General features: G+C 35.4%; 2 protein-coding genes across 2 annotated transcripts; both read right to left on the bottom strand.

Moving 5' to 3' along the window:
- Positions 1-2,146: 2,146 nt before the first annotated feature.
- On the bottom strand, positions 2,147-5,834 carry LOC149001646 (zinc finger AN1 and C2H2 domain-containing stress-associated protein 16-like). Its single transcript, XM_089137121.1, has 3 exons — positions 5,748-5,834; positions 2,856-3,055; positions 2,147-2,630 (listed from the first exon to the last, which is right to left on the bottom strand). Exons 1-3 carry the CDS (start codon positions 5,832-5,834, stop codon positions 2,147-2,149), a joined length of 771 nt encoding a protein of 256 aa, XP_088993247.1.
- A 1,004-nt stretch (positions 5,835-6,838) lies between these two features.
- LOC149001645 (lysine-specific demethylase JMJ13-like) lies at positions 6,839-8,700 on the bottom strand. Its single transcript, XM_089137120.1, is given in 8 exon segments — positions 6,839-7,008; positions 7,138-7,415; positions 7,530-7,609; positions 7,699-7,752; positions 8,019-8,173; positions 8,176-8,255; positions 8,329-8,498; positions 8,692-8,700. Coding segments are annotated over 8 exon segments (996 nt in total).
- Between the last annotated feature and the right edge of the window lie 5,463 nt (positions 8,701-14,163).

Below are 14,163 nucleotides of genomic sequence, written 5' to 3'. Positions count from 1 at the left end.
AAGCCAAGGTGACAACGTTGGTCGTCGTCAAGTTCTTGCTTTAAGAGAGATATATCAGGGACCCACAAATCGAGATGTTCGTGGATCATATAATCTGGTTTCTCGAATTCTCCCTGGACGGTCGATTAAACGACGTGAATAATTTTTTTTGTTATTTGTACCGGTGCTTTTATAATTCTGGAAATTTAATGCTTTCTAGGTCCAACCATGACCTCTCCACGGAGAAATATGGATCTTTACCACTCAATCAAATCTTGCATTGGCACGACGTGAATAATGTTAATGAATATAAAATCTTATTGGAGAGTTTCTGTCCCCACCTCATAGCAAAGATTAGGAAAACTTCCATGCTTGTAGAATGACTAAATAATCCAGATTCTAGGGCTTGTTTAGATTTCAAATCTATGGAGTCATAATTCATAAGATTAACTGTTTGGTTAACTTGAATATGTGGGATGAAACTTGTAGATTCATCCTGAAAACTATTTGGTCGATGTGATTTTTGTGAATGCATAAATGTTTAGCGCTTTATAGTAGAGGTAAAATCTCTAAATTTCACCTCATACCTATAAATCTACAAATTCACGTTTTTTGTGTAAAAATATGAATTTTTAGATTTTATGAATCCAAGGATTTTCACAACTAAACAAGTATAAGTCTCACATTCATGAATCCAGAGATTTGAAATCTCTTGTTCATGTAACCAAATAGGCCCTGGGATACACTTTGTCTCCTTATGTTATAACTTAACTAATGTATTGTCTATTAATCGTTTTGCAATTATTAATCCAACTTTGAATTTTGCCTTAAATTATTGATGTCTTCTTCCATTAAAGTCAGTTAATTAACTTATTTTTTTTGTCCAAAATTAATTCATTAATGACATGATATCTTTGTTAATCTCAAAAATAATCCTAAGGTTCATTAATACGTATTTATCTTTTATGTCATCTAACAAAGATCCAACAATTCGAAATCTAAGATGACTAAGCATAAGAGCAAAATTAGTAGTGCATATGATTTTGATTGTCTTTTGGCTTCTTAATACTAACAAATCGCGATATGCACATTACAATCCCAAACTTTATAATCTTTTAGCCTCATTAGGAATGAGTTGACAATAGTAATTTTATAAACAGTATTCAATTAATAAAATTTTCCTCGAGACCTAGGGTGAAGCCCATCTTATAGTTAAATTGCATGTTATAGCTAACCCTCCCCCCCCCCAACACAAAAAAAAAAAAACAAAGGTGTATTCAAGATGCACTAAACTAGCAAATCTCAATTCCCAAAAAAAAAAAATCACTTAATAATTAAATTGTAGTACAAGCCATCAATTTTATCCTAAAATAACATGTTTATCCACTAAGTGTTGTATTGTTTCAATTTTCACTTAATGACAATAGATAAAGTGGATGGAGATTATTTATTTATTTTTTTTTTTTTTCAGCTTCCGCATGCTATAATGGTACTTTCTCTCTAAATTTTGAGTAAAGGTTCATGAGCGAGAATAGCGGAGTAGGAATGGAACAAACGGAAGGGGCAAATCGGGCAGATTCTTCTATGGAGGAAATTGATCAAAAGAATAAAAAGAAGATAAGAGAGGAGCTAGTGAAGGTATGCCATCTAAGGAGCCACAACCCCCTAAAACTTATGTGGAGATGGTCCCCATGGGTTTGTTGAATGGAGTCATCGTGCAGGATGCTGTTATGGAAGGAGATGAGGGGGTTGACTCTAAAGGTTTCTTTACTAATGATCCCTTCGATTGGCAGACAAATAATAAGGAATATGAGGAGGCTTGTGATGTGTAATATTAGTTTTGTCCTACCACTACTCTCTCCCAAAAAAGGAAAAAAAAGGAAATAGAGAGATTGAGGTGCCCATGGAAGCAACCTTTGATAATTAAATTGGTAGGGAAGACTCTTGAATTCAATTTTTTGTTAGGGAGGTTGAACGCGATGTGGAGGCCGAGAGGAACCATAGACCTTATTGACATTGAGTTTTGACTATTGTATTGCCAAGTTCGGTTAAGAGGAGGACTATAGGAGAGCAATCAACAAAGGACCATGGCCCATTCTAGATCATTACCTATTTGTAGCAATTAGATGAAAAAGCGGGGTTAAAAATTGCATGTTAAGAAAGTGGTTCAAAACAAGGCGGTTGAAAAACTGTCTTGCCACCTAAGTGGACGCTTTGACAACCATGCTCTCTCTACATGGTCTGTAAGAGATGAAACAGACATGAACTTTGCCTGACACTGTGGGCATTCTTCCACATGTTCACTACTACCACTGCTCGGCCCTATCCCATCTTTTGCCATCTGCAATGCATGGTTAGTTGCAATACTCAACTTCGCCATGCCTGCTTCAGCTGAGGCTTTGAAAGAGGAAGCTGCATCTAGAAAGTTAGTAGTCCACTTTGGGGATGATGATACAGATGGACTATTGCTTGGTCTTGATTGACTCCAATTCAGGAGACCTATAAATGGGAACCCTGAATGAGGTTTCTTGGGCCCAGGACACTTGTGGTCTAGTCCAAACCTGTGCTTCAAGCAATGATCTATAGCGCAGTCTTTACATCGGATCATATTGGAAAAAGTTAGAATTTCTATGCAACCAGGGACAGGGCACCTTTTTTCCTTTGTTGCCTTCTCATAGTTTGATGGGTCACATTTAGTGTTCACATGAGATTCCCAAGTGATGTTTGGATCTTCATCAGGGATCAAGGGGACTCCTTCAGCACAAAGTGGACAAATGACAACTGTGACATCCAATTTGTGGGCCTTCGGACAATTGTGCTTCACATAACTTTTGTGCTCCAAACAGAGAATTTCTCTGCAGCCAAGGACAGCACACCTTTTTTTCTTTGTTGCCTTCTCATAGTTTGATGGGTCACATTCAATGTTCACATGAGATTCCCAAGTGATGTTTGGATCTTCATTAGGGATCAAGCGGACTCCTTTAGCACAAAGTGGACAAATGACAACCGTGACATCCTGTTTGTTGGCCTTTGGACAATTGTGCTTCACATAACTCCTGTGCTCCAAACAGAACACCTGAACATGATAGGAAACAATAAATTACCGGAATTCAGGAACAAACACTTTAACAGGTAAGAATGAAATAAATTGATGATAAAAAAAAAAAAACCAATAAAAGAATAGGTAGGATGTTGCCAATAATGGATGTCGTTCATAACATTAACGGATGAAAAACACTTAAAAAAAATAAATGAAAAAAAGGGAAATATTCTATCCTTTAGAAAAGGAAGTCCGATCATCCATTATATATTCAACAAGAAAGAATAGAACATGCGACTCCAGGGGAAAAATTTTGCCATCAAATTTTTATTTTTTTTAACATTCAAATTAGATTAAAAAGCCTATTTGGACAGCCAATTTGACTTGTGTGTGATGAAGTGTTTTAATATTGTTAAGAGTCTTTAGTTGTCTTCCACTAGTGAAATATTAGGAAATATTAGGTTAATCATTATTAGACTAAAAGACTGGTAAAATTTTTGAATTAAAAGTTTAGCCTTTGTCTCTTGAGCATCTAACTCTCGGGCCACATCAATTAGCAACTTGCTACAGGGGAGTGTTTCCCCTTTTATTTACCGTTAAGACCCATAGGCTCCAAGAATGAAGTTTATGACACCTAATTACATCCCATGCATTGAAGTAAACAAAATTCCCCACTACATAATAGCATGGCACCAAAGTGCTAATTTGCCGTTTATTTTATTTTAGGGGGAAAAAATGTCATGACACATGATCAAGGCCTAAAGTAGTGTCTTCAAAAGCATTTTGGCCCCCAGAGTACTTGCCCATGATCTACAGTTGCCCCAAAACATTCCTTAAGCTCCCCTTACAACTACGAAAGAACAATGTAGGATCTACATCCTCTGTAATTCCTTTTCTTGCAATTCCCTCCTAGGATTGTGCCATGTGGCATTTAAGTAATCCAACGGTCACCCAACAAACTAGAGTTTAAATAAAATTCAAACTTATGGTGGGTTTAAATAAAATTCAAATTTAGTTTGAATTGGGTAACGGTTGGATTACTTAAATGCCACATGGCACAATCCTAAGAGGGAATTATAGGGAATTGCAAGGTAAGGAATTACAGAGGATGTGAATCTGCAGCATTATATATCATTACAATATGCCATGAGACACCACAATACATAAAGTAAAAATCTTATAGTAACCACCTGACAGATCAATTCTACAGAAAACTTGAGAGATATGTGGTAATGTCTAACATGCACACTCCTGTAGTAGAGGATTTTGCTGAAACCTTCTAATGAACACACATCAATTTAATAAATTCGTACCAGGTGGGAGAAAATTAAATATCATAAATCTTGACTTAGAAAACAGGCATCCAAATGAGGAAACCAGGAATAGTAATGGACAAAGTCGATATACCATCTGCAATGACAATTCCTAAATGCAAAATTTCCCAAGGCATCACATTTTACAAAATGAGACATAGATTATCTCCTGGCATTTTTTTTTTTTTTTGTAGAAAGATTATCTCCTGGCATTGATAATTCCTAAATGCGGATGTTCCCAATCGATCCCTTACAGGAAGAAATATGTATTCCAAATTTACTTATTTTTTTGGCAACCAAATGTATACCTAATAACTTCTTACTATGCTAGATGCTATCAATGCAACCATAGAACACACTTGCATGTTAGATTTTTATTATTACGTACTAGTTACAGTGATAATAGGAAAAAAAATCAGTGGGGTCTATTTTTTTTTTGGTAAGAGACTTTCATTGAAACAAGCAAGAAGGACTAATGATGTCCTGATTACAAAGATCAAGAAGCCACGTAGTGAAATTAGGCCAAATCATCATGCTTGCCACAGATGATGACTTCTTAGCTAGAGCATCGGCAACACAGTTTGCCTCCCTATAAATGGGCTCTAAAATGAAAGAGTCAGGCCCGCTAAGAAAAACTTTAATATCCTCGACAATTTTGGATATATTGGCCGGAACACGGAAGAAGGGATTAAGGAGGCAGTTTGTCAATTCCTCGCAATCGGACTCGAGAATAACATGACAATGCCTAGCTTTAATAAGCTCAAGAAAACCCATCCTCATGGCCCAACTTTCACCTATCAGAATCGAAGATGAACTCAACTTATCCGAACAAGCCGACAGTGGGAGGCCCCTGTCATCCCGCAAAATAACACCCACTCCCCCACTTTCAGTTTCTTCCCACCACGAAAAGTCAACGGACGTTCATCTTCAACCAACCAGAAGGGGGTGGTGACCACCTTTTCCGGCAAATAGCAACATGAGATCTAGCCTCATCTTTGCACAAAGAAGACCAAAATTAATGGGTCAGGTATGCACAAAATTTCAAAAAAGTTAAAATCATAATAGTTCATAGAATTAATAGTATCTAATTCTTGTTTCCTATTTCACCTCCACTTCTTCTGTTCTTCATATGAGAGTGTGATACTTTAAAATCTTCAGTTCAACACATTCCCACTAAGTAATATTTCCTGATTTCCTCCTGCTACAAACGACATTTAAATACACTGAAAATGATCCTAGCTAGCGCCATGTAAATTGGAAGCAATTGAATGTTTCATGAACTCATCCATCAAAATCTAATCACAATCCAGCTTTAACTCATCTATTAAATCAATTCATTGAACCATAAAACTAACGAAACTGACGAAAAATGCAGCCAATCGAAAATGGAAATCATTGAGACAAGTAAATTAAACCTGGTTGCAACAATCGCATGTGAATGGCTGATGACAATCGCCAACACTGCAATGCTTGCCGAGCTCGGGAGATTCAGGAGTTCCCATCGGACTGTAGAGAGACCTCAATGAATCGGAAGAGAAATCAAGCGTCTCGTACTTTGAATCTGCTACCTTTTCCAAAATCTGAGTTTGGAAGTCTATGAGAAAACCAGAACTACTTAGATTTGTAGAAAGTTGACATGAACTTCCTTTAGTTGAACTTGTGATAATAGAAGAAATTACAGCAAGAAGACTGAGAAGAGAAACAAAGCCTTACAGAACCTTTAAGAAGAAGAAGACAGAGACAGAAGAATTAACATCTAATATGCTTTGCTAGGGTTTTAATTACGAGTTTATATACTTTATTTCCTAAGACCTAGGGTTCTGGATTTCATCATTGGAGGAGGAGATTTCCATGTGATTCATTAACCACGTTTTAAGCAGGTTTGATTATTCTTTCTGCCACCTTGCTGACCTTCAACGTTGGCCAGTTGGCCTTAATATTTTAATGAGACAACATTTCAAAAAATCGTCTCCTCTTTTATTTTTATTTTTATTTTAATTGAGTTACTCCGTTTAACATTGAGATCTATAATTTTTTTTTTGTATTCTAAAATTGTGAGCTTCATTGACTTGATGGTCGAATCAAACTAGGCGAACATGATTTTTCAGGTTGGTTCACTTACATTGTCGAAAAGATTTTGGAGAAACGCAATCCAATAAAGCACTATTTTCCTCCCAAACGAAGGATGAGAGGTTTCACCCCGAAACCCAAAGATTCTTATAAAATGAAAATACAAGAAAATTGATATTCTCTTGACTCGACAATGAATTACTACCCCAAAATAAGAAAAAGAAGATCAACGATGATTTGATTAATAATTCAGTCTTATCTCAACTAAATGGGTCAACTACATCATTTTATTCAAATCAGTCCTATTGAAGTTATTTTTTTTTATTTATTAAATTTTTTTTAAGGTTATTTTGGAAGTAAGATCTAAACCCTATCGAAGGATATTTTTAAGTAAAGATTTTTTTCATGGATTAAGTAACGATCTTAGACATTGATTTCATCCCAAATCTTGGCCATGAATTTCAGATAAACCAGAGCAGAAAAAACGAAATTGCACATAAAAATTTACCTGAGATTTGGTGAAGTTGAGAAGGTCGGAAGAGGAAGCACATCCAGAAAGGTACCAATCACCAATTGCAAAATTCACTGCCTCTCCGCAATTAAAACCTGTGTTGCATGCAGCATATGACAGGTCAAGTCAGTAGGACTTTAAAAATGAATTAAAAGAAGAAAAAAAAACCCTCATGGACCCAGCCACTCATCCATTCAGGAAGAGAGTTGACTATAGTGTCTTACCATGACTGAATCCTGCATGATATGCCCGAGGAAAGGTGATAACAAACTCCCCAGGTTTTCTTACAGCCTTGTAGACTGGGACATTCTGCTGTAGCAAAATATTTGGAGGAAACATAGTTGTTTTCCCTAACAGGACATCAAAAGCTCCATCGTCTCCTTCAGACGTAAGAATATCAGGAGTATACACCCTCTCACGAACTGCCTTCTCAAAATCCAGTGCTGCATTGCCAGGAATCCCATACCAAACTTTTGATGCCCCACAGTGATGATAATTAATGCTGTAAGTGGAATAAGTTAAAATGATTCAATTCTTTGCACTTGACCCAAAAAAAAAAAAAAAAATTCTTTGCACATGAACAATAACATCAAAGACATTAGCAATCAACACGTACCTATACAAGTAATGATCCTCAACATGCCATGCAAACATACTGAATAACATTCCAATGTATAGCATGGGTTCTGTAACTCCCTGAAATAAAGAAATGAAAGTTGTTTACACAAACCATAACAAGATTGAGACCATTGCAAAAAATATTTGGAGTAAGAAATCATCAATACCGGAATAGTATTTCCTAAAAGACGCAGCGTAGATTTGGGCAATTGCGAAAGAGTCTGAAATGATGCCAACCAAAAAAACATATATGAATTAATAAGCAAGAGAGTAGATGTGAACAGATGAAAGACCACAGAGAAAAATAATCAAGGTTCATAGAACATGTTAAAGAACCACACGTGACAATTGACCAGCATGAAAACCATTTCTTCTTGAAATTTTCTTCTCCATTCTTCTAAAGGCTATGGAAAGATAGAAGTCACAGAAGAAACCAACAAAAAACAGAAAAAAAAAATAGCATGAGAGTTCCACCTTCAAGTTCCACTTGCTGTTGCCAATTGCTGTTGCCAAGCTGGTCACTAGGAGAAGATGAAAAGGCACTACCATCAACATCACATGCATACTCAACAGTTTCTGCTTTACCACAACCAATTTCATGCCAGAATTCCTTTTCCATGTAGGTGGCAGGAAGACACCCAGACTGCAATATCTGCGAGAAAACACCTTGTTCGCCATTTTCTCGAAATCACGGAAAGTATAATTTCGAAAAGCAACACCGAAACTCGATACTCTGTACAAACTAATCAAGGAAAATACTATGCACATTACATCCCATTAAATATATGGTACATCACCTTCCAGTCATGCAAAAAGTGATCTTATCATCCATATCCCACTCAGCAAGCCGAAGAGGCTGCACTCTAGCGGTAAACTTGAAGCCAGGTTTCTCCTTCATCAACACAACACCCGGCGGAACAGAAGCACTCAATGGCGATACAACTTTGCATATTCCGGAGAGATTTTGCTTTTAAATTATCAAGTTGGACATTCACAAATTGACAAGATTCTACTATTTGTATAAAGGTGGTGGTGAAGTAGAGACACCGATTTCATATTTTTGTAGATTTTTATCGAAGACCATCCTTCCCCCACAATTAGCAACATTTTTTATATGCTTGATGTTCTCAAAGATTTAGTTTATTCTACTCACGAAAGACTCCTGCCATCGTTTTCAATAGTATTACATGGTTTCAAAAGGAGAATGCAAATGGACACATGTGGAGGCTCTATCTTTTCTTTTCTTTCTTCTATTTCTTATTTTTTTTTGGGGTGGGGGGGGGGGTTAAGAAACATGTGGAGGCTCTATGAAATAGATAACTTAGAACAGCATAGATTGGTACTACTGTCAATACCATAAGAGATGAAGCAATTAAAATAAAAATAAAAAAAGAAGAAAATACTGTTTGCATGTACAGACTAGAGTAAAATATAAGTAAAGAACAACTTAACCTAATTATGACAAGGAAATGATCTAATTCGTCGAATCCGAATTTAACCAAAGTCACTAGTATAGTAGTATGTAGGAAAAAAAGAAGAAGCTAAATTGAGGAAAATATAAAGGGATATTCTTTATCTGCTTTTTTTTAACTTTTTATATGGGTTCATCCTGCACAAGAGAGCTCATGTTATACTTAGAGTATCTTGTCGATGAATCCTTTTGAAATTATTAACCCAATCTTAAATTTTACCTTAAATTATTGATGTCTCCTTTCATTAATATCGGTTAATTAACCTAACTTAGGTTAATTAACTAATGACGTGATATCTTTGTGTTTTTCAAAAATAATCCTGAGATTTATTAATTTGTATTTATCCTTTATGTCATCTAACAAAGATCCAACCATTCAAAATCTAAGGTGACTAAGTATAAGGGAATTTTGCATATGATTTTTATTGTCTTTTGACTTGTTATGGTTTTTTTTTTCCAACAACTACCAATATTATATTAACATATTACACGTAATAAACCTAGCAGAAAAGGCATAGTTTACACAAATAAAGCAATGTGGGACCAACCACTCAAACCTAGAAAGAACAAAGAGATTTGCTCCACGAGTAATAGTATTAGCAATAGAGTTTAAAGATCTTCTAATAAACATGAATTCAACAAAAGATAAATTTGCAGCAAGCTACTCAATTTCTCTAATAATACTCACACTCACCTAGTCAATAGACAGATTACTACTATTTAAAGAAAAAAAATAGACTAACAACCTGAGAATAAAATCATTGGCATGTAGAGGAAAAACAAAAAAACAAAGCTATACTCTTTATCTGCTTATGTAATAACTTAAGAAGTATCTTGTCGATTAATCCTTTTGAAATTATTAATCAAATCTTAAATTTTACCTCAAATTATTGATGTATCCTTCCATTAAGGTTGGTTAATTTTACCTCAATCTTATTTATGTATGAAATCTTAAGGCATAAAGCATGTATTTTACCCACTTAGAGTGATGCTACCTTGTGTTTTATGTTGTTTTTGCTGATTTTATACATTTCAAGACTTGAATTAATATTTGGAGTTTTGGGTATGAAATATGCAATTTCACACATCAAAAGGTCTGTTCAAATTCTTAAGTGCGAAAATGGACATGATTTAGAGCATGTTGGACTAGAGACGCAATTATGAGCCAACTCCAAAATATCTTAAAAATAAATAAGTCAATTTTGATCTACTCGAGATTAGATTAGGATTTTTATTTAATTTTTCTTTATTATAATTGAAAAATATATGAGGCCCACAAGAGTCAAACATTAGGATTTTATATTTTCTTTTTCTATAAAATTTTATTTTTTTTATTTCCCTAATTGTTTCTCTCTCTCTCCCCACTTTCTATTTTATTTATTTTCTTATTTCCTTAATGACAACCCACTTATATTTTTGTTAACAAAATATTTATTTTTTTCATTTCTTTTTATTTATTTCTTCTCCACATTCTCCACGTTTGAGTCAAAGTTAAGTTTTATTTATTTTCTCCACTTATTCTCTTTCTTTCTCTCTCTTTATGCTTAGCCTTTCTAACGAATTTTGGTCCTTTATTATTATTTGTTATTTCACTCTTCTTTATTTCTATTATTATTATTTCTAAAGAGAATCTCCGGCCTACTTAGAGGAGGGGCCAACAATGGCAATGGTAACAAGGAACAAGGAAACTAGAATAATGATAAACTCGATTAAGGGCCTGTTTGGTTGTGAAAATCGATTAATAAAATCTAGAGATTCATATTTTTACATTAAAAACGTGAATCTGTAAATTTATATGTATGCCCTACTACAAAAGTGCTAAATATTTGCGTATTCACAAAAATCATGTCGACTAAATAGTTTTTCAAGATCAATCCACAGATTTCATTCTATAGATTCAGATTAACCTAACAATTAATTTTATGAATTATGACTCCATAGATTTGAAATATCTAGATATTTGAAATCTCCATACTCATGAAACCAAACAGGCATCGAGCATGGGATCACGTTTCGAAGCTTTGATGGCATTAGACTGAGATGACGTTGCAGGAGAGACCACCTTAGAGTATGATATTGTGGCTAAAGAGATGGTTCAAAGAAGAATTTAGGAAGAAGGAACCTAGAGGTGGGGCCCAATAGGTGTTTCCCAACAAGAGTCGATGAGATAGGACAATATCACTCTAAAGGCACATCCATTGATGAGATTCCATTGGGATCGTAAAGCTAATCTGTTACAAGCTTCTAAAATTGGCTAATTGTGTAGCCGATTCCCTAGTTAAGAAGGCCCAGTCCATGGCAAATCGGACTGTATGCCTAGTTTCACTCCTTGGTTTCTTGAACTTTGTAATCAGGATGTCTTGGGCTTTTATTGTCCGTCTTCTAATTAAATATCCATTTACGAAAAGAAAGAAAAAAAAAGCTTCCAAAATGAATTGCAAGCACAAAGGAGGATTGTAATGGGAGGCTTTACTGGAAGAATGAAACTAATTTTGGATAAAGGTATGCACATGGACAACATAGAGAACCTTGATCCTAATATTTTAGTAACAATAGTGCTAAAGCTGCCAATGGAAGATGAATGGACATCGATCAATTGGTTGCCCTCCAAGACCATGGTAAATTGCCGGATGGGGGCAATCCTTCAATAACTGAGCTAGACGATGCATCAATGATGAGTGAGGTTTGGAATCAACTCAATGGGGTTTGTTGAAGATGGATGAAGTTCTTAAAATGCACATTGTATGATGAAGATCCAACATTAAAATAGGAAGGAATATAGTCTTGATTGTGTTATTATTGTGAAGGCTCGTATTAGTGGAGCTTGGGCAAAGCATGTCATCAGTTAATTAAAATGGGTCATCAGTTTTAGAAGTGATGCAGTGGGAATGTCGAGAGGCATATGGTGTATCCATTTTAATGAGAATTCTAAGTTGAAGCTCCTTGAAGCTTAAAACATGGTTCAATTTCCTTTTATTTTTTTTTTTATATAATTTTAATTGTTGAATGAATTTTTTTCCACTTAATTTGACTATATGTGCACATAGTGTTTTAAGCAACTAATATTTAATAGAATCTACATGTCATGCATCAAAGACAGAATATCTAGTTTGTAACTTTAGTCATGAGCGGGCAGATGATGAGGTGATGATACTTAACGATAAAAAGATTCCTCAGAGTGATTGTTTCAAGTATCTAGATGTTGGAAATACCTTACCACATGGGCAATCATATAAAACAAATGAAACATAATCATAGAAATGAAAACTTATCTTATTTTGAATAGTACAGATGATCTCCTTGTTGAAAGCATCGTTGTATACATCCAACTAATGATGCACGAAAAGTGGTAGAGTTGAAACGTGCCGATCGTGGTCGGCACTTTTTTTAAGGTATTTAAACGCCCTGAATAGTGCACACGGGTCAAGAATGCGTTTTCACCCCCAATATCAGTCAACCCCTCCATCACATACGGTGCACCCCGTAATCAATCGACTAAAGGATCCGTAAAGCTACATTCATCAATCAGTTTTCTATGACACAATTTTGAAGAAAATCAATGCTTCTCTAAAAATATTCGCGCTAGAATAACAAACCCCTCCCACCTTTATATAGGAGACCAAGAGACACCAACGAAGGTTGTCTCTAAAGGTTATATCTCTTCCCTTAAGGCATGTTTGTTAGCAAAGAAATTTATTGGTCCTTAAGGAAAAGACCCAACGTTTAGAAAAATAAATTGTTTGAATTTTCAAATAAAAATTATGAAAATAAAATTACAACACTAGATCCAATCATAAGTAAAAGATATGATTTAGATGATGATGTTTTCCCAAAAAATTAAAATAGGGTGGATGAAGTGGAGAGGTGCGTCCGGGGTCTTATATGATCGGTGTATTCCATTAAAGCTTAAACGAAAATTTTATAGAACCGTTATTTGACTAACTATGATGTATAGTGCAGAGTGTTGGGTTGTTAAAAATAATCATATAAATAAACTTAATGTAACAGAAATGAAGATGCTAAGATGGATGTGTGATAAAACTATGATGGATAATATAAGAAATTATCATATTAAAGTTGGTCTAGGAGTTTCTCCCATAATTGATAAGCTTCAAGAAAGTTGTTTGAGGTGGCATGACCACGTTCAACGAGGACCTATAAATGCCCCTATACGGAGAAGTGATTAATCCATATTGAAGGAACTATAAGAGTTAGGGGTATACCTAAGATAACCTTAGGAGAAGTGGTGAGAAATGCTATGTATAGCTTAGACCTTGTATCTAGCATGGCCACCAATAGAACTGATTGGAGGGTAAAAATCCATGTAGCCGACCCGATTTAGTTGGGACAATGCTTATTGTTGTTGTTGTTGTATGTGGCATGCATCCAATGATGGGCACCATAGGCACCACTACATTAGACACACTATGTGGAAGGCGCATGGAAACAAAATTCTTGTTAGGGTCTCAACAGGCCAAGTTGGGTCAAGTCAGTCTAAACTCTAAACCCAACCCTATGCTTGGGATCTAAACTTGAAAGCAGAACCCCATCGTGTTAGAGTTCTTATAAGCTTGACACTTATTGATTTATCTTGGAAGGTTTGGTTACTGCTGTTTTACAATGACTTGACCCGTCCTCAACTTTTAACCCCCAAAACAAAACAAAATGAATGGGTTAGTGGCATCAAACACGACTTAAACTCTTGTTACCACTTAGTATGTCTTCTTTTGGGAGGAGGGGGGGGTTTGTTTGGGAATCTTATCTTAGTTTTGAAGTGTTAGTGTTACCAACTGATAAGGATAAAATAACATTGAACCGGGTTCGACCAAATTTCGGTCGGAACTGGTTTGGTGGTTGAACCATCAAGTAGTGAGAGGAACAAGGAACCCGACGGTTATAAAAAGAAACGTGTTTCTACATAATTGGAGATACATGATCATGCCATACGAAGAAACCGTAATTGGCTACGAAAGAGGGGAAAAAACCCTACAATAGGATGACCATCAAGAAGGATCACGAATGAATCCAACGACCGAGAACGACAGGTAAACCCTATATAAATTAGAGGATTGCACGCAATGAAGGGATCTAAATCGTTTCCCTCTATTATCGTTATTTAATTAAGCTTTGCAACTAGCCAGAGTTCTGTGGTGTTCCAATT

The sequence above is a fragment of the Hakea prostrata genome, chromosome 10 (genome assembly GCF_041222555.1).
Source record: "Hakea prostrata isolate BN-2017 chromosome 10, UWA_Hpros_2, whole genome shotgun sequence".
NCBI classification, from domain to species: Eukaryota; Viridiplantae; Streptophyta; class Magnoliopsida; order Proteales; family Proteaceae; genus Hakea; species Hakea prostrata.
This window is presented reverse-complemented; position numbering and strand designations above follow the sequence as displayed.

Excerpts from the sequence above, each read along its gene's own strand:
- LOC149001646 (XM_089137121.1), bottom strand. The coding sequence starts at position 5,834 with ATGGGAACTCCTGAATCTCCCGAGCTCGGCAAGCATTGCAGTGTTGGC. Across the intron at positions 3,056-5,747 it reads CATGCGATTGTTGCAACCAG|GTGTTCTGTTTGGAGCACAG; the intron begins GTTTAATTTACT and ends TATCATGTTCAG. Across the intron at positions 2,631-2,855 it reads AAGGCAACAAAGAAAAAAAG|GTGCCCTGTCCCTGGTTGCA; the intron begins GTGTGCTGTCCT and ends AAAGGAAAAAAG.